General features: G+C 45.8%; 1 protein-coding gene across 7 annotated transcripts in view; it reads right to left on the bottom strand.

The window, feature by feature from the left end:
- The window catches only part of LOC115100226 (kinesin-like protein KIF2C), a 120,112-nt gene that overhangs the window by 43,554 nt on the left and 50,587 nt on the right, over positions 1 to 25,971 (bottom strand). For all 7 annotated transcript variants that reach the window (XM_029618568.1, XM_029618571.1, XM_029618569.1 and 4 more), the window contains 5 exons: positions 24,905 to 25,005; positions 15,060 to 15,155; positions 14,675 to 14,729; positions 14,427 to 14,589; positions 4,325 to 4,415 (listed from right to left, as the gene is read on the bottom strand). In XM_029618568.1, the coding sequence (XP_029474428.1) occupies positions 4,325 to 4,415; positions 14,427 to 14,589; positions 14,675 to 14,729; positions 15,060 to 15,155; positions 24,905 to 25,005 (506 nt within the window). The remainder of the gene's footprint in view (positions 1 to 4,324; positions 4,416 to 14,426; positions 14,590 to 14,674; positions 14,730 to 15,059; positions 15,156 to 24,904; positions 25,006 to 25,971) is intronic.

The raw sequence follows: 25,971 nt of genomic DNA, 5'->3' as shown, positions 1-25,971 counted from the left end.
TGCAGCGATTCCTCCCTTTGGTTCATCGCCAAGCGGTGGAGATCCTCTACAATGTATGCCACCGTGGTTGCATTCATCAATTGCCAAGGAGGGACGAGGAGCCAACAGGTCGCGCGGGAAGCAGACAAGCTGATGACGTGGGTGGAGCTGCACCTTTCTCGCCTCATCCCACATAGCCAGGGTTGACAACACTCAGGCGGACTTCCTAAGCCGACAACGCATAGATCCAGGGGAGTGGGAGCTTTGAGGAAGCTGTGTCTCTTCAGCAGATAGGGAGCCCCACACCTGGACTTTATGGCGATACTCTGGAACACGAAGGCTCCCTGCTTCTTCAGCCGATGCGAACACTGCACAGAGGGCGTGGATGCTCTCGTCCTTCCCTGGCCATAAAATCTCTATGTATTCCTGCCATGGTCCCTGGTGGGCAAGGTGCTGCGCAGAATAGAGTTTCATCAGGGGCCTGGCATTCTGCTGGCCCCGGAATGGCCTTGAAGACCATGGTTTGCAGACCTAGTCAACCTAACAGTCGATGGTCCTCTCCACCTCTGACACCTCCCAAACCTTCTGCGCCAAGGGCCAGTATTTTTTTAGACTGGGCAGATAGTCTTACGGCATGGCTTTTGAATGGCAGAGGTTGAGGAGACGTGGCTATCCAGAAGCAGTCATCTCCACGCTCCTCAAAGGAGCGAAAGATGTCCACCTCCATTTCTGGAAAGTGTTTGAGGCTTAGTGTGCTTCCATTGCACATGTCTTTCCTACAGCGTGGCCTGGACAAGGGCTTGGCATACAATTCCCTGCGGGTTCAGGTCGCAGCACTTGGGGCTCTGGTTCATCAGGAGGCAGTTCCTCTTTCTGCTCATCTGGATATCAGATTCTTGAAAGGTGTAAAGCATGTCAGACCGATTCACCTCCTCTGTCCTTCGTGGAGTCGCAACTTGGTCCTTTGGGTGCTCACCGGCCTGCCATTTGAGCCTTTGCGAAGCACATCTCTCAAGATGCTCACCCTCAAGGCAGCCTTCCTTGTGTCCATTTGTTCTGTGTGCCAGATCGCAGAGTTGCAGGTTCTATTCTGCAGAGAACCTTTTCTCTGTTTTATGGACTCCGGGGTGCCCCTGTCCACAGTGTCCTCCTTGCCTAAGGTGGTTTCGCCTTTTCATCTGAGTCAGTGGAACTTTTCCTTTGCCACCGAGGATCAGCTGGAACTTTGGAGACTGGATGTCAAGCGGGTTCTTATTAGTTATCTGGAGGTAACCAATGAGTTTCGCTTATTGGACCACCTATTTGTTCTCTGGAGTGGTCCCAGGCACGGCCACCAGGCGTCCAAAACCACGATCACGTGCTGGTTGAAGGATGCCATTGCTTCAGCGTATATTAATGTCTGCCGTCGCCTTACGGACGGGATCAAGGCTCATTCGCTCTGTGCTCAAGCAACCTCCTGGGCTGAGTGGATCTGTCTTGCTGCAGGAGATATGTAGAGCTGCTACATGGAAATTGTTGCATACCTTTGCACGGCACTATCTCTTGAATCTGCACCCTCCTGGGTTTGGCTCCTTTGGTGACCAGGTCCTTCGAGCTGGGCTATCTGGGGCGCACCCTACGTAGGGAAGCTTTGGTACATCCCACTGTCTGGACTGATCCGGGTACGTACAGGGAAAAGAAAATTATTCCTTACCTGCTAATTTCGTTCCTGTAGTACCACGGATCAGTCCAGACTCCCACCCTCAGAATCATGGGTTTGGGATAGCGGCTCTCCTTACCAGCATCTGTTTTCCTATCTGCTCTCTGCTGTTTTTACCAATTGGTTCACGTTGCAAGTTTGCCTGTTGGCATGTTTCTTCCAAAATTTTGTTGTGGTTCATACGTTGAGTATTTTATACCAATTCCTTGGATCCATCCAAATGTTTTTCTCTCTTGCTTTGATATTCTTAATACTGAAGGGACAGAGGGCACTCCAGTTTATAAGAGGCCAGCCTTTGAGTTTTGCTCTGACTCCCTCTGCTGGACGGGGGACATAACCCACTGTCTGGACTGATCCGTGGTACTACAGGAACAAAAATCAGGTAAGGAATAATTTTCTTTTGGTAATACAAATAGATTTTGGTTTCACCATGTAACTGTGGCATAGTACTCTGAGTATTAGTTTGTTAACTTTGGAGTTAAGATTATTTTTTGAGAAATGTTGGTTAGACATTTGTAATTCTATGATGTAATTTGTTTTGTTTAGATTTTGTATATTCCAAGAACTTTGAAAGTTTTCCCCATTCTCAAACATTTTGAATAGGGCTGTAATTGAATATATGCAACCTGTGGCATTCTTGCCCTCAAACCATTAAACTTCAGGTCTTCAGCTTCATCCGGGGTAGGAGGTGATGTCCTTTTGTGGATTACAAACTGGTTAAAAAAAGACAGGAAACAGTAGGATTAAATGGTCAATTTTCTCAGTGGAAAAGGATAAACAGTGGAGTGCCTCAGGGATCTGTACTTGGATCGGTGCTTATCTATATATAAATAAATGATCTGGAAAGGAATAAGACAAGTGAGGTTATCAAATTTCCAGATACAAAATTATTCAGAGTAGTTAAATCACAAGCAGACTGATATATTACAGGAGGCCCTTGCAAGACTGGAAGATTGGGCATCCAAATGGCAGATGAAATTTAATGTGGACAAGTGCAAGGTGGAACAGCTCCCCTATGAGGAAAGGCTGAAGAGGTTAGGACTTTTCAGCTTGGAGAAGAGACAGCTGAGGGGGGATATGATAGAGGTCTTTAAGATCATGAGAGGTCTTGACTAGGGGGCATTCTATGAAGTTAGCAAGTAGCATATTTAAGACTAATTGGAGAAAATTCTTTCACTCAACTAAGCTCTGGAATTTGTTGCCAGAGGATGTGGTTAGTGCAGCTGGGTTCAAAAAAGGTTTGGATAAGTTCTTGGAGGAGAAGTCCATTAACTGCTATTAATCAAGTTTACTTAGGGAATAGTCACTGCTATTAATTGCATCAGTAGCATGGGATCTTCTTAGTGTTTGGGTAATTGCCAGGTTCTTGTGGCCTGGTTTGGCCTCTGTTGGAAACAGGATGCTGGGCTTGATGGACCCTTGGTCTGACCCAGCATGGCAATTTATGTTAAGAATGTGTACTTCGTGGCTCCCCATGAAGGAACCCAACACCTCAGGGAACACCAGACTTCAACTTCTTGAAACCTTTTTCGTTTGAGTATCTCCAGACTGCAGATTTGCACCTCTACCATCTGCTGGAGACAAATACTGAGGGACTATGGGTAGTACTCATTTAGTAGTGCCTCAGGTTTGTTCTCTGCCTCCATCTGCTGGTAGGGATGACTAAGCCTACTTGTCTGACTGATCTGGGGTATGAACATGAACTAAATCTGATTTAGTTAGCTAGAAGAGAGGATGTCAGTGCTATTCTAGCTTGTTTGCAAGATTTATACTTATGAGTTGCTTTGGCAAGCATTTAAACATTCCCCTGACAAAGATGTTAGAAATGCAGCACCTGAAGATTTTTGTCGTCAATACTACTAAACTAGCTCCTGTTTAATTGGAGCAGCAAGATAAGTATGACTTATTTTGTTCCTAAAGACAAGATTTGCAACAAAAAACACTTAAGATATATTTACCGGAGACTTGATAGTTACTCTACCCCAGGCCAATTATAAAAATATTTGGGCACCATCAACTGGTGACTTATGAGGTCTGTCTAACTTTAGATCTATATTTGCACAATCACTGCATTGTTTCCGAGTGAGTTTTCTATTAGTTTAAGCTGTTTTCACTCTGGGTTCTTTCATATTATGTTGTCACCTTAATCAAAGCCACGATTTCTACATCTACATCCTCAGACCACTTGCTTGCAGCCAGTGTAAACCTTTGGCCCCTGTCTGTATTTGGGTCTAGACTGTATCCATAATGGACATTCAGCATCCACACATGCAGGCCTTTAAGCCGACCATAGGCTTCTTGACCTTTTCCATACTTTGTAAAACTCAAGTTCTATTTGAGGGGCTTCCGAGGCAGCAGTAAAATATATGTGCATGTATAAATTCAGCAACAAGGCAGATAAAGGTCCTGTCTGCAGTAGCTTGACAAAGGAATTCACGAAGTGTGCAGTAGTCTTTACTGAGCTCCAAATTGGGTCTGCGTCTTCCAGGACTGTGAAGTCTAGCATTACAACACTTCTGAAAACGTGTTTCAGAGTTTCAGGTTATTAATGCAAGATGATTAAACTCTAGGGTGGATCAGTGAATTGTACATTGGCATAAACAGATTGCAGCTCACCATTCAGGACCACATTAATTCATTGCTTACATGAGTCTTCCCACTTCCTGTCTGGCCATATGCAAAGCAGGTTGCCTTCCCTCCTTCAAAAATGGTTTGCACAAGAGGTCTAGCCGTGAACCTGTAGCATCAAGACAATTGAATGTTATTTGGTTGAGTACTTTAGTCATTAACCCTGCAAGTTTCTGCATAGCACCAGTCTGTCATGAAGCACAGAATCAGGAATCAAAAGCAGCCTCAGCCACCTAGCAAATGAGGCTTATGTACATGTTCCTGAAGATGGCATGTCTTGTGGCAAGTATTTATGGTCCAAGTCACTTGACACAAGTGGGCAGCACTTCCCAGTTGGGTAAAGTCATCCTAGAAAGGAGAACATGTCAACCATTTACAGCAATGATCAAGAGCTTGGCTAACATTTCATTCTTATACCTAGGGGACTGCAGGAAGATTTTCAAATGCTAGCTCCTTTTCTTCTGGCAGGGCACATTAAGTTATCAGTAAATGGTGGCTGGGTGTAATGATTCCTGTTCTGTAAGGGGGTTTCGATAAGGATAGTATTGGAATTGTAATAAGATACAATTCAATACATAACATTTTGCTAGAATTATTGAAGCTGCCAAGTCTTTTTGAAGGCTACGTTACCTACTTCAATGCAGTCAAGACACGATAGCTCTTGATATAGACAGCCCATGGACTCAATACATTACAAGATTTGAGTTGTCAGTTACCAAACCCCCTCCCATTAAGGTATAGGCTCAGAAGGGAATGAAGAAGTTACTTACCTGATAATTTTGTTTTCCTTAGTGTAGACAGATGACTCAGGCCCAGTGGGTTATGTGATCCCCTGCCAGCAGATTTCAAAACTGACGTCACTCTAGATATACCCCCTGCAGTAACCTCAGCTCTTCAGTATTCTCTTCGAAAAGCCATTGTGGATCTATCTTTAACTCTGCTATACCTCGGTATATAAAAATGCTAAATAAATCTTTGCTTAATTAACTTGATTAAACAAACTGATTCAACTGATTTCAAAACTGGAGACTGCCAGTGCACTCAACCAATTAATGCAGACACCAGACAACTGTGGGTGTCTTGAACTAAGCATATGCAGTGGCTTACCCGTATTTGCTTAGTCTCGAGGTTTGCTTTCAGAGGTTCTTCTGTGGGTGGGATGCTGAGTCCATCTGTTTACATTAAGGAAAACAAAGTTATCAGGTAATTAATTTCTCCATTTCCTAGTGTGTAACTAGATGGACCCAGGACCAGTGGGATGTACAAAAGTTACTTCCGGACAGGGCAGGAGGCTGCCCGTGGCCCACTTAATACTGCCCTTGCGAAGGCTGAGTCATCTTGGGACTGAACATCCAGGTGGTAGAACCTGGAGAAGGTGTGTAGGGAGGACCACATCGCTGCCCGACAGATCTCAGCGGGTGACAGCAGCTTGGTTTCTGCCCAAGAGACTGCTTGGGCCTTTGTAGAATGAGCCTTAACCTGTAGTGGTAAGGTCTTTCCTTCCTCTATGTAGGCTGCCTTGATTACTTTGAATCAGCAGGCTATGGTCGCCCTCGAGGCTGCATCTCCTTGCTTTTTCCTGCTGTGAAGAACGAATAAGTGATCAGTTTTGTATACCGGTTCCAATCTTTCCAGCTTTCTGACCAGGAGTCTGCCGACATTTAGGTGGCGAAGGAGTGAGTCTGAGTCCTTATGTTCATCCGGAGATGGTCTGGTTCAAAATGAAAGACCACTTTTGGTAGGAAGGAGGGAACGGTATGCAGCTGTATGGTTCCAGGAGTGAACCTAAGAAATGGTTTCCGACAGCTCAGTGCCTGTAGTTCGGAGATGCGACGAGCTGAACATATTGCCACCAGGAAAACAGCCTTCAATGTTAAGAGGTGTAGTGACAGTGCATTGGTCTGAAGGAAGTCCAATACTAGATTGAGATTCCATAGGGGCACTGGCCACTTTAGGGTTGGCTGGAGTTTAACTCCTTTTAGGAAGTAGGACAAATCCGGATGAGTTGATAGTCTGATACAGTCTACTTTGGCTCAAGCAGGACAGTGCGGCTACTTGAACCTTGAGGGACAATACCTTCTTCATACTGTCCTGTAGGAAGTCCAGAATCATGGGAATCTTTGCCATCTGTGGGAGTATCCCACAGTCCTCGCACCAGGCTACGAATCTAGAGAATATTTGCATGTAGGACAGGGATGTGGAGAACTTGTGCTCTGAGCAGGGTGTCAATTGCGGCCATCGCATAACCTTGCTTCTTCAGGCAAGTCCTCTCAAGGGCCAGACTGTAGGAGAATAGATGGATCTTCATGAAGAATTGGACCCTGCAGGTGCAGGTCCCTGTGTAGAGGTAGGCACAGAGTCTTTGCATACCATGGTCGCCTCGGCCAATCCAGGGCCACTAGTAGAACTAGTGGTGTGATGCTCTTGCGGATAACCTTGCCCAGTAGTGGCCATAGAGGAAAGGTGTACAGTAAGTCTTCCTCTGGCCAAGAGTGTCAATTCCTTGGGAGTATGGCTCTCGTCTGCAGCTGAAGAACCTGGGGACTTGGGCACAGAGATAGGTGGCCAGTACCTCCATGGCTGGGAGGCCCCAGCGATTTACTATCAGTTGGAAAGGCTGTGGTCGACAGTGTCCATTCCTCCAGGTCCAGGCTCTCTGCTGAGGAAGTCTGCTGAGACCTTGTTTTTCCTGCAATGTAGGAGGCAGCGATCCCTTGTAGATTTATCTCTGCCCATACCATAAGAGGGTCTATCTCCAGTGACACCTGCTGGCTCCTCCCTGGCAGTTGGTGTAAGCTACTGTTGTAGCGTCATCTGACATTACTTGAATCGCAGGCACGCTAGTCTGACTGCTCAAGCTTCCAGGTGGTTTATATTCCATTCTGCCTCTTCCTTGTTCCATTGACCCTGGGCTCCGCAAGCTCACATCCATGGCGAACAAGGTCCAGTTCAGTAGGGATAAGCTCACCCCTCTGCTTAGGTGGTCTTCCTGTAGCCACCCCTGAATCTGAGAACGTACCTCTGCTAGTAGTTTGAGGCAAATTGAGTAGGCCTGGGACAGTGGGTTCCATCGTGACAGTAAGGAGGCATTTGCATATGGGCCCTTGCCCATGGGACAACTTCCAGGGTTGATGCCATGAGGCCGAGGACTTGATAGTCCCATACCTTGGGGTGTGCATTGGTCAATCATAATTGTTCCATCAGTTTCCTTTTCCTCGGGGGAGGAAGGAAGACTGTTCTGTTTGGTGTCTAAACGGGCCCCCAGGTACTCCAGGGATTGAGGGCTGCAGACTGCTCTTGCCCTTGTTCACGACCCAACCAAGTTCCTGCAGTAGGCTCTTGACTTCAGAAGACTCTTGACCAGCAAAGACTTTGCCCTTATCAGCCAGTCCAGGTAAGGGTGTACCAAGATCCCTTCCTTCCTCAGTGTTGCCACCACAACCACCATAATCTTGGAGAATGTTCTGGGGGGGGGGGGGGGCAGTTGCTAGGCAGAGCTCAGAACTGGTAATGGTGACCCAGTATTGCAAAGTGCAGAAAACGCTGGTGATCTTGATGAACTGGAACATGAAGGTAGGCTCTGGAGAGGTCCAGGGAGGTTAGAAACTCCTAGTTGTACTGCCATGACTACGAAACAAAGGGTCTCCATGCAGAAGTGTAGTTATCTGCAGATGGTTGACGTTCTTGAGATCCAAGATGGGTCAAAATGATTCTTCTTGGGAACGATAAAATAGATGGAATAGCACCCTGTATTTTGTTGGGGTGTGGGAACTGGAGTTATTGCCTTCAGACTGAGTAGTCTTGTCAGGGTGATTTCTACTGCCAGTCTCTTGGTGTGGGAGTGGCAGGGTGACAAATTTGTCTCGAGGGTGCTGCAGAACTCCAGAGAGAGTAGCCTTCTCGAATGATATTTAGTATGCATTTTTCAGTTGTGATCTTGACCCATCTTTGGTAGAAGGCAAGTCAACCCCCTATTTCCTCTTCCTGTGGATGGGTCGGCCCATTCTCATTGTGGAGCACGGCTGGATCCTGCCCCCGGGTCTGCTCCTCTTGGTCTGTCGGTTCCGAAAGGCCTGGGACCTTCTGGAGGGACGAGATACCTAGAACTGCAAGTTCCTGTAGGGTCTAAAGTGTTGCAAGCCTCTGCCCTTGGTGGTTCTGGGTGAGGGATGCTGAGATTTTATTCCTATCTTTTGGTAGCTGAGGCACTGGGGATTTGCCCCATTTGCTGGCTAATTTCTCCAATTCGCTTCCGAACAAGAGATCCTTTAAAAGGCATTCTTGTGAGATTCACTTTAGATGTCGCGTCAGACCAATTCTGTAGACATAGTTGTCTTCTGGTTGCCACTACTGATGCTATGCCTCTGGCTGAGGTACACACCAGGTCTGAGCTTGCATCCATCAGGTTCCATCATCTCACAGTATACATTCCGGAGTTATCTGCCTCTCAAGAGGAGCAAGCAGGAACGTGCCACCAGTGCGCAGCAAGAAGCATCTGAATTAATGACTGGACGGGGGATAGGAAGCAAATCCATGGCTATTGTGCTAAACTTTCAAAAGGGAAAAAAAAAAAAAAACTTTGATAAAATGAGAAAAATAGGTAGAAAAAACCTGAAAGGAGCAGCTACAAAGATAAGTGTGCAAGAGGCATGGTCATTGTTAAAAAAATACCATCTTAGCACAGTCCAGATGTATTCCACACATTAAGAAAGGTGGAAAGGCGGCAAAACAATTACCAGCATGGTTAAAAGGAGAGGTGAAAAGCTATTTTAGCCAAAAGATCTTCATTCAAAAATTAGAGGAAGCATCCAACAGAAGATAGGATAATGCATAAGTGTTGGCAAGTTAAATATAAGTCATTGATAAGACAGGCTAAGAGAATTTGAAAAGAAGTTGGCCATAAGGCAAAAACTCACAGTAAAAATTTTTTTTAATATATCTGAAGCAGAAAGCCTGTGAGGGAGTCAGTTGGACTGTTAGATGATAGAGGAGTTAAAGGGGCACTTAGAGAAGATAAGGCCATCGCAGAAAGATTAAATTATTTCTTTGCTTCAGTGCTTACTGAAGAGGATGTTGGGGGAGGTACCTGTACCGGAGAAGGTTTTCATGGGTAATGATTCAGATGGACTGAACCAAATCACGGTGAACCTAGAAGTGGTAGGCCTGACTAAAACTGAAGAGTAGTAAATCACCTGGACCGGATGGTATACACCCCAGAGTTCTGAAGGAACTAAAAAATAATTTCAGACCTATTAGTAAAAATTTGTAACAGTGCCTTAAAATCATCCATTGAACCTGAAGACTAGAGATAGCTAATGTAACCCCCATATTTAAAAAGGGCTCCAGGGGTGATCCAGGAAGCTACAGACCAGTTAGCCTGACTTCAGTGCCAGGAAAAATAGTGGAAAGTGTTCTAAATATCAAAGTCACAGAACATATAGAAAGACATGGTTTAATGGAACAAAGTCAACATGGCTTTACCCAAGGCAAGTCTTGCCTCACAAATCTGCTTCACTTCTTTGGAGTTAAACATGTGGATAAAGGTGAACCGGTAGATGTAGATTTTCAGAAGGTGTTTGACAAAGTTCCTCATGAGAGACTTCTAGGAAAAGTAAAAAGTTATGGGATAGGTGGCGATGTCCTTTCATGCATTAGAAACTGGCTAAAAGACAGGAAACAGTAGGATTAAATGGACAATTTTCTCAGTGGAAGGGAGTAGGTAATGTAGTGCCTCAGGGATCTGTATTAGGACCCTTACTTGACAATATATTTATAAATGATCTGGAAAGAAATAAGACGAGTGAGGTAATCAAATTTGCAGATGACACAAAACTGTTCAGAGTAGTTAAATTACAAGCAGATTGTGATAAATTGCAGGAAGACCTTGTGAGACTGGAAAATTGGGCATCGAAATGGCAGATGAAATTTAATGTGGATAAGTGCAAGGTGATGCATATAGGGAAAAATAACCCATACTATAGTTACACAATGTTAGGTTCCATATTAGGTGCTACCACCCAGGAAAGAGATCTAGGCGTCATAGTGGATAACACATTGAAATCGTCGGTGCAGTGTGCTGCGGCAGTCAAAAAAGCAAACAATGTTGGGAATTATTAGAAAGGGAATGGTGAATAAAACGGAAAATGTCATAATGCCTCTGTATCGCTCCATGGTGAGACCGCACCTTGAATACTGTGTACAATTCTGGTCGCCACATCTCAAAAAAGATATAGTTGCGATGGAGAAGGTACAGAGAAGGGCGACCAAAATGATAAAGGGGATGGAACAGCTCCCCTATGAGGAAAGGCTGAAGAGGTTAGGGCTGTTCAGCTTGGAGAAGAGACAGCCGAGGGGGGATATGATAGAGGTCTTTAAGATCATGAGAGGTCTTGAACGAGTAGATGTGACTGTATTCGATGGGGGGGGAAAGGCTGACATGCACGGAGCAGGAGAGGGACCTTGGGGTGATAGTGTCTAATGATATGAAGTCTGCGAAACAATGCGACAAGGCGATAGCAAAAGCCAGAAGAATGCTGGGCTGCATAGAGAGAGGAATATCGAGTAAGAAAAGGGAAGTGATTATTCCCTTGTACAGGTCCTTGGTGAGGCCTCACCTGGAGTACTGTGTTCAGTTCTGGAGACCGTATCTACAAAAAGACAAAGACAAGATGGAAGCGGTACAGAGAAGGGCGACCAGGAAGGTGGAGGATCTTCATCGCATGACGTACGAGGAGAGATTGAAGAATCTAAATATGTACACCCTGGAGGAAAGGAGGAGCAGAGGTGATATGATACAGACTTTCAGATACTTGAAAGGTTTTAATGATCCAAAGGAAACGACAAACCTTTACCATAAGAAAAAAATCAGCAGAACCAGGGGTCACGATTTGAAGCTCCAGGGAGGAAGATTCAGAACCAATGTCAGGAAGTATTTCTTCACGGAGAGGGTGGTGGATGCCTGGAATGCCCTTCCGGAGGAAGTGGTGAAGACCAGAACTGTGAAGGACTTCAAAGGGGCGTGGGATAAACACTGTGGATCCATAAAGTCAAGAGGCCGCCAATGAAGAGTGGGTGACTCGCCAGAATGATGGCTACTGCCTGGAGACAATACCCTTATTCAATAAACATACACATGGTTACTGTGACTCCAACATCACTCTAAGCTTCAACAGCAAGAGGAAATGTGGAAAAAAGGATTTGCACTCACAAAGACGGGAGTAGCTGGCTTGTTACGGCGGTTACTACCCCAAACCAAATATCCAAATTACTACCTCCACCTTCCTCTATTCCTGATGCCTTTCAACTAGCTTGATCACTCCATTCTTATACTTCACTTCAATGCATATCCAGCATAGTTCTCTGCTTCAACAGCAGGGGAAAAGAAAAACTGTTACTTCACACATCCAGCAGAGCTCTCTGCTTAAACGGCAGGGGAGAAGAAAAAAGGATTCACACTCACAAAGCGGGGAGTAGCTGGCTTGTTACGGCGGTTACTACCCCAAACCAAATGTGCCTGATACTTCACTTTCAATGCATATCCAGCATAGCTCCCTGCTTCAACGGCAGGGGAGAAGATAAACAACCAATAAGGGCTGTATAACATAATCTGGGTAAAAACAAATAAGCATGGGTGTAGCTTGCTTATTGCGGCGGTTACTACCCCTACTACCTCTAACTACTCAAGCTAGATATTTCACTTGGATGCAGCTCCATCACCGCTCTCTACATTAATGGTGGGGGTGGAAGGGAATTAGAATCAAGAGCTAAGAGAAACAGATAAGTATGAGAGAAGAAATGAGGGAAGCTTGCTGGGCAGACTGGATGGGCCATTTGGTCTTCTTCTGCCGTCATTTCTATGTTTCTATGTTTATTTACTCTTTCAGATAATAGAAAGACTAGGGGGCATTCCATGAAGTTAGCATGTGACATTTAAACTAATTGGAGAAAGTTATTTTACTCAATGCACAATTAAACTCTGGAATTTGTTGCCAGAGGATGTGGTTAGTGCAGTTAGTATAGCTGTGTTTAAAAAAGGATTGAATAAGTTCTTGGGGAGAAGTCCATTACCTGCTATTAAGTTGACTTAGAAAATAGCCACTGCTATTAATTGCATCAGTAGCATGGGATCTTCTTAGTTTTTGGGTACTTGCCAGGTTATGGCCTGGATTAGCCACTGTTGGAAACAGGATGCTGGGCTTAATGGACCCTTGGTCTGACCCAGTATGGCATGTTCTTATGCAGTGTCATTGCTGTTGCGAAGGCCTGCTTAAGGATGGATTCCAATCGTCTATCATGAGTATCCTTCAATGCAGCCCCTCCCTCAACAGGAATCGTTCACTTTGAGATGGCACAGACCATGGCGTTCACTTTCGGGAAATGCAGGCGGTTGCTGGTTCTAGGGGGTAGAGGGCTTCCAAGGCCCGACCCCCTTTGAAGCTGGCCTCTGGAGCATCCCACTCCTGGTCAATCAGTTCCTGGATGGATTCCATCATTGGGAAGTAGCATAAGGTTTTACGAAGGGACACCAGGATGGGGTTCTTTGGTTCTGCCATCGGGTCAGTGCCTGGAATACCCAAAGTCTGGGAAACAAGGGCTGGTCGTTCATCCTTGTGGAGGAAGCGAAGCATGGTTCTAAGCCTGGAGGAATTTCTCCTTCCATCTGAGGTGTCTGGGTCCCTGTCAAGGCAATTCTTGGTTAGGCAAGGCATCTGAGTAGAGCTGGGAGGATCTTGTGCTTCCAACAGGGGTTGAGCCCGGGCTGATTGTGCCTGAATGAAGGCTTGCAGCCCTTGGAAAAATTCTAACCAGGAAAGGGTCCCTGGATCCATGTTATTCCCAGGGGGAGTGTGTAGGAGCCCCTGAGGTGCCCTCTTGTGGACAGGCCATCTCAGAGATGCATAGATCTGGGGAACTATAGTCTGTAGTAGTTTTGGACCCATTCCCCCAGACAGTGAGGGACCAGGCTTTGGTTCTCCCTGGGCTTCCTCACAATGCTGGCATACACAGGACTCCAGTTCCAGCTGTGTGGCTCTTATCTGGCAGGCTGTGCAGAGTGCCTTCTGGCCTTCTTGGGTGCCAGTGCCATTGCCTGTAGCTTCAATGTGCTCGTGTAGCTGTAAACGCGGCTCTGCGTGTAGTTGTGCGCTCAGTTATGCATGCAGCTGTGCACGCATCTGTATTGGGGCCGCACGCAAGTTAGGTACATCGGCTGCCTGGCCTGCCCCGCCGGTCGAGAAGGGAATATGGCACCGACACCCCTGCTCATGAGATGGTGCCCCCCTGAGGGTCTCCATGTGGATCCCTGCACCAGATCAGGGCCTAGCCCAACCCAGTCAGTGCTCCCTTTTAGCTTGCCAGGAAGTAAATCAAATTGGTACGGCAATCCGAGCCTCGGAGACCTGATTTAAAGTTTTCTGCTTACCTGGTCTCTGCACTTACCAATTGAGTGCCAGGACGGTCTCCAGCTGCAGGGGGAGAGGCTTTACCTTCACTGCCATGCTCTGTTTTGCACCTGCTGCCTTTCAGCCACTCTGGGGGCTAAGTCCACACTGGGAACCGGCCACCGGACCAAGGCCCACCTCTGAGGGATCGCAGAAATCTCGACTGGGGGAGGGACCCTTAGGTTTCACCGCAGAAGAGCAGGGCTCGTTCAAGGTACATTCTCTCTTTGCTGTATTTGTTAACACTATTCTAGTGTGTGGGATAGTGTCCACATCTGCTAGGAGACGGAGAGATACTGAAGAGATGAGGTTACTGCAGGGGTGGATCTAGAGTGACGTCAGCTTTGAAATCTGACTCCGTCTCCCATCTGCTGGTAGAAGAGCACATAACCCACTGGTCCCGAGTCCATCTGGCTACACGCTAGGAAATCCCAGGGCATATGCCTTCTTGCACAGGACTGCCCAATAATTCTTACTGGGTTTTAAAGGGGAACTGCTCAGTCCAATTACAGTTGTTAAATAAGAGCACAGAACTCCTGCTTGCAACATCTCTGTGCCAAACATACATTTCTAGTAGGAGAACAAAGGATGCCAGCTTCACACTCCTGCTTTAAGATACTAAAGCATGCATTTTCCTGCCATTGAAAACCCCATCTTACTGGGCAAGGGATGTGCATTACCTGTACACCACCTCGTTTGAAGCAGTTTCATCAAAAGCAACGTCAAACCGGAAGGCCTGGTTCTCCAAATATTTTGTTAGATCCACTTTTAGTTTTGGCTCATGCAGCAAGAGGATGCCCTTGTTAGGAACCGAAATGACATCAATCTCCTTCTTTGATAGTTCTGCAGAGGAGAGGGGACATTAGGGGATTATTCAGGCAGTGAGCTTAGCAGCTTTGGCACTTTTCACATTGAGTGGCGCTCTTACCCTTATTATTGAGGGGACGTTTCCGGACACACACACATATCCGATGCTCTTCAATCTTAAAAACAGAACAAAGGGTATGAATTGGCTTCTAAGCTACAAGTGCAGCTACTCCAATAGTGAGACCTCTTGCCACATCTGTACACAAGTGCAGGGAACCTGAAAGACCGACTGCCCAGAACATCCTACACTTATGGCTAAGATAGTAAGAAGTAATGCACACACCACTGCCAGTTTCTCACACACATGGGAGTCTGGTAGCACACTAAGGGGGTCTCTGTACTGAACAGAGGATGCTGCAGAGCATGAGATATATAAAAGCATCTTCCTGCCTATTCTTATGTTATTAATAGCCTTCATATGGAAAAAATATTATAGATGTACTTACTGGGTCTGTCAGGTTTATTCGCTGGCAATCTAGTGTCGTCCTGAACTCTTTAATCATCTTCCCAAATTCCCAGTTTGGAGCGCTAGTATCACAACCCTGTAAGATTATGACCGTTAGTAACAGCTTTTCTTCAATACTCCAACCATTGGAAAGGTGCACATGATAGACAGATGGCTCAGTGGTAGGACTGTCAGGTGTGCTGGGAAGCCGGGCTCACAGCCTCCTCAGAGAGCAGGCAGGAGCCACCAAAGCCCTTTGTCCTCAGGAAAGGGAGTCACTGAACAAGGGCGCCAACTGGGTGCTGGAAAGCCCTGGCTAAGGATTTTAGCAAAGGTGAGAATGGGGGGTAGTTAAGTGGGTAAGACCCCAGTTAGTTGCAAATAAAGGTTCATGAAACTCACCGTGTGTAGTAAACTTTTATGCACAAGATCCACTCAAATACTCTGTTTACAAGAGAGGAGAGTTACTCACCTGTAACAGGTGTTCTCCATAGCCCGGGGTTAAAAGAGTCAGCCACACAAGTGGGATGATGTCATCTGACAGCAGAGATGGCCCGACCACAGGAATTCCTGCCTAGCTCCTGTCACACAAGTCTCCTCAGTCTTTGTAGCGAGCTGATCTTCAACTCAAAGGGGAGGAGAGTGGGAGTCTGATTTGTCCTGCTGTCTAGAGAGAACACCTGTTAAAGGTAAGCAGCTTTGCTTTCTCCACGAACAAGCAGGACAAGAATCAGCCATTACAAATGGGGACTCCAAGCAGAGAGGTGCATGAAAATAAGCTACCTTCCAACTTTACAGAAGGTGCGAGCAGATTCTGCTAGAGGCTGGAGGGAGGGGAGGGAGAGTTCCAGTGTGAAGCGCTTCCTAGGCAGTAATAAACAGTAAGGGCATGGAAGGAAGACTAAGTAGCAGCCTTACACATCTTCTGGCAGCAGTATGAAATGCAGAAGGAAGCTGCTGGAGCTCCAACGTGATGGAAGTCCAAGCTGAACTTTCTCTACCTGAAGACCCTGATGCAAACAAAGTAGTGAAGATTGTAGGAGCTTTTTTTTTGTAAAAAAAGCTCTTCCTACAGTCCAATATATGAAGTGCCTGCTTACTCTTGTTATGCAATCTTAAAAGTTGTTGGCAAGACCAGATTCAATTTCATTTAAATGGAGAAGTTACTTCCTCGTTTTCCTCAGCCCCTGGGAGAGGTCACCCGCACCACAGTGCTGTGTTGCTGCCTAAAAAGAGCCTCCCCCAATAAAAGCTTTATGTCAGCACTCAGACTGAGCCTAAGGCAAGCCTCAGGGACAAAAGGGATAAACCCCAATGGAGCCCGCGGCTGCCAGTGCAGCCTCGTGACCTGGAGGGATCTGGACAACCAGATTTACATCCCACAGATGAGCTCACAAAAGGGTGACAACCCCTGGCTCGTCCACCTCAGCTGGACAGGGAGAACCCAAAGTATTCCTAAAGAGAGACCCCCGGAAGAAGGCTCAAAAGAAAAATCAAAACTTAAGACAAAAATTGCAGGTTTAGCACCCTGTGCCATCTGCTGGAGACAGATACTGAGGAACTGCAGGTGGCCCTGGGATTTATGAAGCAGTGTCACTGAAGCTGTCTCCATCTGCTGGCAGGAATGCATAAACCCAGGCGTCTGGACTGATCCAGGTTCGTACAGGGAATCGGTTATGTTCCCCTGCCAGTAGATGAGTCAGGTTTCAAAGCTGTCACCCTAGATGGATACTCCCCCTGCAGTGACCTCAGCCCTTCAGTATTTTCTTCTAAAGAGACTGGCCATACTATTGAAAAAACTTGAATATGATTAAAAACTAATAACCATAACTGTACTCAAACACCAAGCCCCAGTAAGAATATAGATGCCCTGATCTAGGGACTGGATGACGGCTTACCTGTAATCTCTTGGAATTGATATCCACTCCACAGGTGAATCCTTGGCACTGTTCTTGGGCAGCTGTGGATGGGATGCTGAGTCCATCTGCCTACACTAAAAAAAATGAAATTCAGGTAAATAATTTCTCCATTTCCTAGCATGTAGCCAGATGGACTCAGGACCAATGGGATGTCCAAAAGCTACTCCCGATTCGGTTAACACTGCTCTTACAAAGTCTGTCCCCTCTTGGGCCTGTTGTCCAGGCAATAGAACCTGGAGAAGGTGTACAAGGAGGATCACGTCACCGCTCGGCAGATGTCAACGGGAGACAGCAGTCTAACTTCCGCCCATGAGACTGCCTGAGCTCTAGTAGAATGAGCTTTAACCTGAGCAGGTAATGGCTTTCCTGCCTCTACATCGGCTCCCGTGACCATCTCCATAATCCAGTGAGCTATGGTAGCCCACAGAGCTGGTTTCCCTGCTTCCTTCCACCATGAAGGACAAACAAGTGGTCCCTCTTTCAGACACCGCACCATAAGTCTGACATTCAAATGACTGAGGTGCTGGTATTCTTCCACGACCTGTTTATCTAGGGATGGCAACAAAATGGACTGATTCAAATGAAACGATGCAAAGTAATGCTCCTGACGTCATCTGGAGAAATGTTTCCCAACACAATGCCTATAGCTCAGAGATGAGACCTGCTGAGCATATGGCTACCAGGAGCATAGCTTAAGGTTAACGCAAGGAAAGACCGCAGGAGCTGAAAGTAGAGCTCTGCCAAAAATTCCAATACTAGATTAAGATTCCACAAGGGAACCGGCCACCATAGGAGTGGCCGGAGGTGCTTCATCCCTTTCAGAAGACAGGTGGTTTCTGTTCACCTCACCCCTGAAACAGGAGAGAGTGCTGCTACCTGGACTTTAGAGTTAAAGGTAAAACCTTTATTCAAGCAGTTCTGCAAAAATTCCAGAATTAGTGGGATTGTGACTGCCTTATGAGGGACACCATGTTCCTCGCACTAGGCCTCAAATACTCTCCAGACTCGCACATATGCTAGGGAGATAGAGAACTGAGCACGGAGTAAGGTGGCATAAATAGAAACATACTGTCACAGAATATCCTCGCTTCATCAGGCGAGCCCTCTCAAGGGCAGGCCGTAAGACAGAATTAAGTCTGATCCTCGTGAAGGACTGGTTCCTGCTGTAGCAGATCTTTGTGCAATGGGAGGCACTGGGGAGTCTCTGCATACCATGGACACCCGGGCCAATCCCATGTGGTGCTTGATCTTGCAAATGACCCTGCCCATCGGGCCACAGAGGGAAGGTGTATAGCAACTCTTCCAGCCAGGTCTGAATTAGAGCATCAATCCCAGGGAGCACTGATCTCTTCTGCAACTGAAGAATCAGGGAACCTTTGCATTGTGAGATGCAGCCAGCAGATCAATGGATGAGACCAGGGTTGCCATCAAGCCAAGAACTTTGAGGTCACTCCACACTCTTGGGCATATCGTGCTCAACTAATATACTTGGGCATCAGTTTACTTATTCATGTGGTCAGAAGGAATACCTTGCCCTACTTGGTGTCAAACCATACTCCCAGATATTCCAAGGACTGGGAGGTCTTGAGGCTGCTTTTGTCAAGGTTTACAACCCAAGTTCCTGAAGCAAGGTGGTCACCCTGAGAGACTATGGACTTCCTGGATCAACTAGTCTTCCAGATATGGGTGCACCAGGATTCCCTCTTCTCAATGCTGCCACTACGACCACCATAATCTTGGAGAATATTTTGGGGGCGGTGGCTAGTCCAAAGGGCAGTGCCTAGAACCAATAATGGCAACCCAGTACTGCAAAGCATAGGAAACTGACCAAATGGAATATGTAGACCAGGCCTTGGATAGGTCCAGGGAGGTTAAGAATTCTCCCAATTGTACGGCCATCATGGAGCATAGGGTTTCCATGCAGAAGTGATTCATTTGTAGATGTCACTTAATGCTCTTGAGGTCCAGATTGGGGTGAAAGGAGCCTTCCTTCCTGGGTACGATGAAAGATAGAATGCCCCATATTTTCCTGGGATGCAGGTACTGGGGTTATAGCCCTCATCCTGAGGAGCCTTAACAGGATAGTCTCCACTGCCTGCTTCTTGTGCTGGGAGTGGCAAGGAGACCTTAATATGTCCCGAGGAGTGCTGTGAAATTCCAGCGCATATCCTTGTACAACCTCCAGTACCAGTCTGAAGTGATTGACCCACAGCAAATAGAAGAGGGACAGTCGACACCCTATGGAAGAGTCATAAGCCTTATAGAGTGAGGTAGTTACTGCATTCTGCAGCTCCATGGAGCATATATAATGCTTAATGTCTGCTGCAAAGCTGCAAGATGTGTCACTTATCAAATATGTCCTACACCCTGATCCCATTGACCCATTATGATGGAAAAAATAACCCTCAGGGCACATTTAAGCAATCAAAACCTTTCTGGCCTCCGACAACTAAGTCTCTGGAAAACAAAAAATCTAGCCTACGCTGTCAGTCATGAACAAACAGCTTTATGTCCTAACCTGACATTTAACAAAGATATGCTATACTGGGTCAGACCAAAGGTCCATCAAGCCCAGTATCTTGTGTCCAACAGTGGCCAATCCAGGTCACAAGTACCTGGCAGGATCCCAAACATTAAATAAGTTTCAAGCTACTACTATTGCTTATTAATAGCAGTTTATGGATTTTTCCTCTAGGAACTTATCCAAACCTTTTTTTTTTTTTAAAGCCAGTTACACTAATGCTGTAACCACATCCTCTGGCAATAATGAATATCCATATACTATTAGACCTCAAATACTTGACTCAATTTATTCAACCATCTCCCATTTCAGGTATTTCTATACTCCTCTCCCTGTTTCTCCATAACTACAGGCCATACACAACCCCCCCAGTCCCCTCCCAAAAATCCACAGATCTATGCACCAGTGAGCACAAGCGGCAAGCTCTTGTGTGTGACAGGCACATATGCCTCTGGCATCCCGCAGGGCATTTTAAACCCTCCAATGTCACCAAGGGGTGGGATTCAGCTGCTCCAGGCACAGAACAGAGAGCGGAAGCAGCTTCTATAGTCAGAAGGTAAGATGTAGAATGGAAGCTTGTTATTTTGACGTGGATAGTTTTTTTTACACAAGACAGATCTTCCAGTATAGTATGCGTTTTGCAGCACTCAAATCAGGATTGGTGGCTTTCTTTGTTTAAACATTGAAATGTTTTATTTTTGCATGACATTTACAATTTATCCAATTGTATTCTCATATGCTTGCAGTCAAACCTCTTGTAACAAGAGCTTATTTAAGAAGCTAAAATTGCATACTGGGTCAGACCAAGGGTCCATCAAGCCCAGCATCCTGTTTCCAACAGAGGCCAATCCAGGCCATAAGAACCTGGCAAGAACCCAAACACTAAGAAGATCCCATGCTACTGATGCAATTAATAGCAGTGGCTATTCCCCAAGTCAACTTGATTAATAGCAGTTAATGGACTTCTCCAAAACTTCTCAAAACCTTTTTTGAACCCAGCTACACTAACTGCACTAACCACATCCTCTGGCAACAAATTCCAAAGCTTAATTGTGCATAAAGTAAAAAAAATTCTCCAATTGGTTTTAAATGTGCTACTTGCTAACTTTATGGAGTGCCCCCTAGTCTTTCTATTATCCAAAAGAGTAAATAACCGATTCACTATCACTAGAAGTGCCACTTAGCAATCCTAGTCACTTTGTATATGGACAGTGTGACCTTTGGGGACCCAGACATTTGAGGGTTGATTGCAGATTTCATTCTACTTCCAAATCTAGAATTTGTAGTTTATGCCAACCAATATACATGCTGCCTAGTAAATATTGAAAGAACCAAAAGGAGATATGTACAAGTGAGTGAAATACACAAAAATGCAGGCACTTATTGTCTTTTGCGGATTGGAATTGGATAGTTCTAGAGCCTATCCAAGAATTGAGAGCAGTTCACTTTAAATACTATCAAACCGCATGGGATGAATGAGGAAACAGAATGCCATGTGTACTCTGCTTTTTTGTCAGGTCTCCCTATTTGATTATGCAAAGCAATGCTAAGTGGTTGACAAATCAATTAGCACTATTTAAACAGATTTTGTCTGGCACTTTTGGCATATCAGATGCCTCAAGATTGGTGGCTTCACACGTGAGCAACATTTTAAAATGGTTCTCCCTACACAAATTTACTCGAGGCAGACCATTTCAAAACAAGGGCAGTGAGTTTTTTCTGCAAAATATTAATGGATATTTAGCTGGAAGAGAATTTGAGTATTTCTATTGCAGCAAGAGATCATTGAAAACTGTAGTCCTAAAACCTGACTGATGGGACCAGTATAAACTGTTGTGGCCAGTTATCGTAAGGTATTAGCTTCAGTGCGTGTTGTGTCTGAAGGTCTCCCAGTCAAATATGTGCTTTGAGGCAGCTTTAGTAGAATTTTATCAATCCATTCCCATCCTAACTAGCAGGCTGATACAGTACAGTGAGCTCCGGCGGAGCACACTAGCTTTACCCCTTATTCAGTAAGGGGTAATAGCACATCGAAAACTCACATACAACCCCCCCCCCCCCGAAACTAATAGCGCCCGCAACATGCAAATACATGTTGATGGCCCTATTAGTCATTCCTGCGTGATACAGTAAGTACGATGTGCAGCCAAGCTGCACATTTTACTTTCAGAAATTAGCGCCTACCCAAAGGTAGACGTTAATTTCTGCCGGCACCGGGAAAGTGTACAGAAAAGCAGTAAAAACTGCTTTTCTGGGGAGCCTGTGAAGGAGGGACACGCTGCGAGTGGTGTCAGCGTGTTTGAGTGAGCCACGGCAAAAGAGGATGGATCAGGGAAAGAGCTTACCTCTTTCCCTGATCCATCTTGACCCCGCCTACCTCTGACAACTCTGACCGCCGGCCCTTACTTAAACAGAGGGCTGCGGCGCGCAGCCGCCGGCGTGCTGCCGAAGCCATGTGCCAGAGGGGCACACCCCTGGAAGAGTTTTTCAGTTTCTTAGAAGCAGGACTTCTACGAACGTGAGAACATCAATGGGAAGAAAGAGGAAGGCCAGAATGGTGATCTCTACTCCGGTCAGGAAAGAAGCCTCAGGACCAATGGACCAACATCTTGTGAGACTGGTGAGTGAGCCTCCTAGAGAGGCGATTCCAGATATTTCTTTTTTCTCTGGTGCTTCCTTAAGTCCTGCCTACAACCAGAGTCCCAATATTTCTGCTGAGGGCAATGGGTTCCAATGCCCCAAGCATGCTAGCAATGACATCTGCAGCAGCGTCAGCAGATCTACCAGTAAGCCAGGAAGGACTTTGAGACAAATGTGGTGGGACATGAGAATTGAGAGAACTTAAGAAAAAAGTTAACCCTGAGAATATAACACTGGTAGACGTGTGGAAGGTGGTAACAAAATTGGAGAAGATGTTATCTTCTTCCATGAGTCAGTCCTCTAATTTTTCAAAAGAAACTGGGAAAACTTTGGATGATCATGGCAAAAGAATACAACTAGAAACACCATGTGGATCAGCTTCAAAACAACTATCAGCTTTGCAAATCACTGGGTCGGCCTTCATGAAAGACTCTAATTATGTATAGAAAAATGGAGGGCCTTGAAAACGCCATGAGAAGGAAAAATTTAAGATTTTTAAATTTCCCTTTCACTAGGTTGTTATCAGCTCAAGAGCCATTTGGTAAATATATTAAGGAAATACTGGGTATCACTAAAGATCTAATTATATCCAAGATGTATTATATTCCGACAAAAAAAAAAGAGAAGTGTTGTTACCAGAAGGGGAAATTGAAGTGTTAACTACAGATAGTCCTAATCTAACGGCCTTTGAGGCCTCAGTGGACGATATCCAGTTCAGATCCACTTTAGTGGAATTTAGTCTGGAGCAGGATAAAAATATAGTACTTCAGAAATAAAGAATTTAGCTTTTGTGGCCAGAAAATCCAGGTGTTCCCAGATGTATCAAAGGATCATCAAGTAAGATGGAAGCAGTTCTTTATTAAGACAGAAGGTATTGGCCCTAGGGGCAACCTATCTTAAATTTCCCTGTAAGTGCTTAGTCACTTATCAGAATAAGTTTGTTTTCCAGGAACCGAGTCATCTTGAAGGTTTTCTTATAGATAAAGGAGGTCAGGACAGTGTTACAACCTCCAAAATTGGGAATGATTGACTGGTGTAAAATTGTAAGTCTCTTCTCCTTAATTTACTCATTGTTTTGAGTTAATTTCTTATGATAAACTATCTTTGGATGGCTCCCCATAAAGTGGGCTGGTTATGTTTGGTTTATATAATGTCTCATTAATGTAAAAGTATTTCCTTTTGAATTTTGCTGATGTAAACCACTTTTCCTTTTTTCATGTGCTTTGTTAAAATGACAAGAAATTTAATAAAGTATAAATAAAAAAACTGCTTTTCTGTACACCCTCCGACTTAATATCATGCAATATTAAGTTTGAGGTCCCAAAAGTAAAAAATTAAAAAAAATTTTAAAAATCAGCCCGCAGCTTGAAAACCGGACGCTCAATTTTGCCGGCGTCTGGTTTCTGAACCTGTGGCTGTCAGCTGGCAAAATTAAGCATCTGCTGGCAAACCTGCTGACAGCCGCCGCTCCTGTCAAGGAGGCGCTAGGGACGCGCTAGTGTCCCTAGCGCCTCCTCTTACTGCGGGCCCTAATTTGAATAGTTTTTACTGTATCGTGCGCACAGGACACTGGCCTGTGTGAGCGCCCGCGCGCCCACTCTCCCGCATTTTTCTGTATCGGCCTGTAGGAGATGTTGGCAAGTTGTAGAAATCACCATTTCAGGAACCAAAATTGGGAGTGGAGAGAGAATTTCCTTTCTGTGCTGAAAGGCTCACTACACTTAAGCTGCCATCTTCTGCACACACAAGTACCCAATGCCTGGGAAGGCTGCGTCTCAGTGCTAAGCTTTACATCATTGCCTTCTTGGCACAGATCATGAGAGATGTCTGCCTGTTTTGATTTAGGTGATGGCATTTGGTGCATGGAACACTTTCCTTTAACTGAAGAGGTAGAAGCCCACAAAGGTTTAAAGAGCTCCTGTAAGGTTATAACCTCAATTTCGTGGGCTGTTTGTGATCTACATGCCCAGGCTGCACAATTAGAAGAGTCATGAGCAGGACTGAGTCTTGCTGATCCGAGAGAGATTCATCTTGCAGAGCAATGGGAGAACCTTTACAACCCTGGTTTAGATATGTTGAAAAGCAGCAATGCTAAGTCAAGCTCCATTTTGAAAGATTCTTTTGACAATTAAACACACTAAATAAAAACCCCAATAAAAAGAATGAGTGGCTTAGAACATACATAACATCCTTTTGCACTAGTGAAAGAAAAAACAGACTGAGAAGGATCATGCAACAGCAGCTACGCAGAACACCTGTGCATGCTACGACTCGTCCTTCCGAGCTGCGAGCCGGCTGTCTCTGTGCAGTCAATGGCATCTGCTTGTGTGGCTGCTACTCGTCTACTTCAGCTGGGAAGAAAGTCTCCCAGTGCAGGGAGGGGGGGGGCCTTGACAGGACTGTTTTAGACAGATCGCCTCTGCATCACTTTATTGGACATTTGCTCAGGCAGGGGGCACTGGACAAGCTGGGTTTTCTTTATGAAAAGGGCAGGTAAAATGTTTCAACCTTCCTGAATAGATTGGGGTGGAAAAGAGCCAAGTCAGTCCCATAGTATTACAGGGCTATGCTGAACTCCTCTGGAGTTTTCCCTGTACCCACAGCTTGGTAAACCAAGTACTTTTGTCCTCAAAGCTTTTAGACAGGGAGGCTCCACAAGCTTTGAGAGCTCTGGCAGTGCTCAGGAGGGCATGCATTTATGTTAGCAGGTGCCATTACCATCTATTGAATGGAGAGAAGCCTCCTTGGCAGGGGTCCAGCACATACCTGGGTGCGCTTTCCTCGCAGCTCAGAGTTCTGGGCTCTCTTCTCCTCTCTCTTGTTCTTCATCTTTTCCATGTCTGTCACAATACTGGATTTCCTTCGGGCTGCAAAAATGCAAGTGGACAGAAGCTGACCTTGGGCACAGCTCAGATCAAGTCCAGGGTAGGTGCTTCGAGCCAACAGTTTACAGCAATTCCAGGGGAAGAGGAGGTCTGTTGCCAACTGTCCAAGAATGGATGTTGTAGACCCTCCCCTGATGAGTGTAGGATGATTTGAGGACAGACTAGAGGGATTCCTGGCCTCAGCCAGGGCATAATCTCTGCACTGCAGTGGGGCTAGAGAAAGGAAAAGTGGTTACCACCTGCTAATTTTTATTCCTGTAATATCACAGATCAGTCCAGACAAGTGGGTTTTGCATCCCTACCAGCAGATGGCGGCAGAGAACCAAAGACTTTGAGGCTCTGCTACATAACCAAGAGTGGCACCTGCAGTCCCTCGGTATTGACCTGTACCCAAAATAAAATGGAGATTGCTCTATAGAAAGGGATAGGCTAACTGAAGACAGGTTTGGAAGCAGAATAAAGAAATGTGCTGCATCTAAAAACTAATCACTTACAGGTCAATACAGTAAAGTGTGGCCGCGGTTACCCTGCTCCTAACCCGCTTTCTACCCACTTTTTGGCCGCGTTAGTCCAACCCGCGATACACTATCCCCTTTAACCTACTCTTACCGTGTCCTTAAATCACCGGGCAACCCCTTCCGCCCGCGGCATGTATATTACATGTAAACGATCGAATTAGCTATTCCCTCCCATACAGTAACGTGTGCCCCGACTCTCGCTTTTTTACCCTGCCAACTTACCGCCTACCCTTACCCCTGCCTCTAACGCAGGGGTAAGGGTAGGCGGCAAACTTTCCCCCAGCCCCCACTCAACTGCCCTGGTCGCGTCCATGGGTGCTGGTCTCCGGGGCAGCCCCAGTCCTCTCCCCTCCTCCCGAAGCAACGAAAGCGGGAAAAAAAAAAAAGCGAAAAAGTGAAAAAAAAAGTAGCAAGAGGGGACTGCCTGTCC

This window comes from Rhinatrema bivittatum, chromosome 10 (assembly GCF_901001135.1).
Source record: "Rhinatrema bivittatum chromosome 10, aRhiBiv1.1, whole genome shotgun sequence".
In the NCBI taxonomy this organism is placed as follows: domain Eukaryota; kingdom Metazoa; phylum Chordata; class Amphibia; order Gymnophiona; family Rhinatrematidae; genus Rhinatrema; species Rhinatrema bivittatum.
The sequence above is the reverse complement of the archived record's forward strand: the minus strand, read 5'-3'. Positions and strand labels throughout refer to the sequence as shown.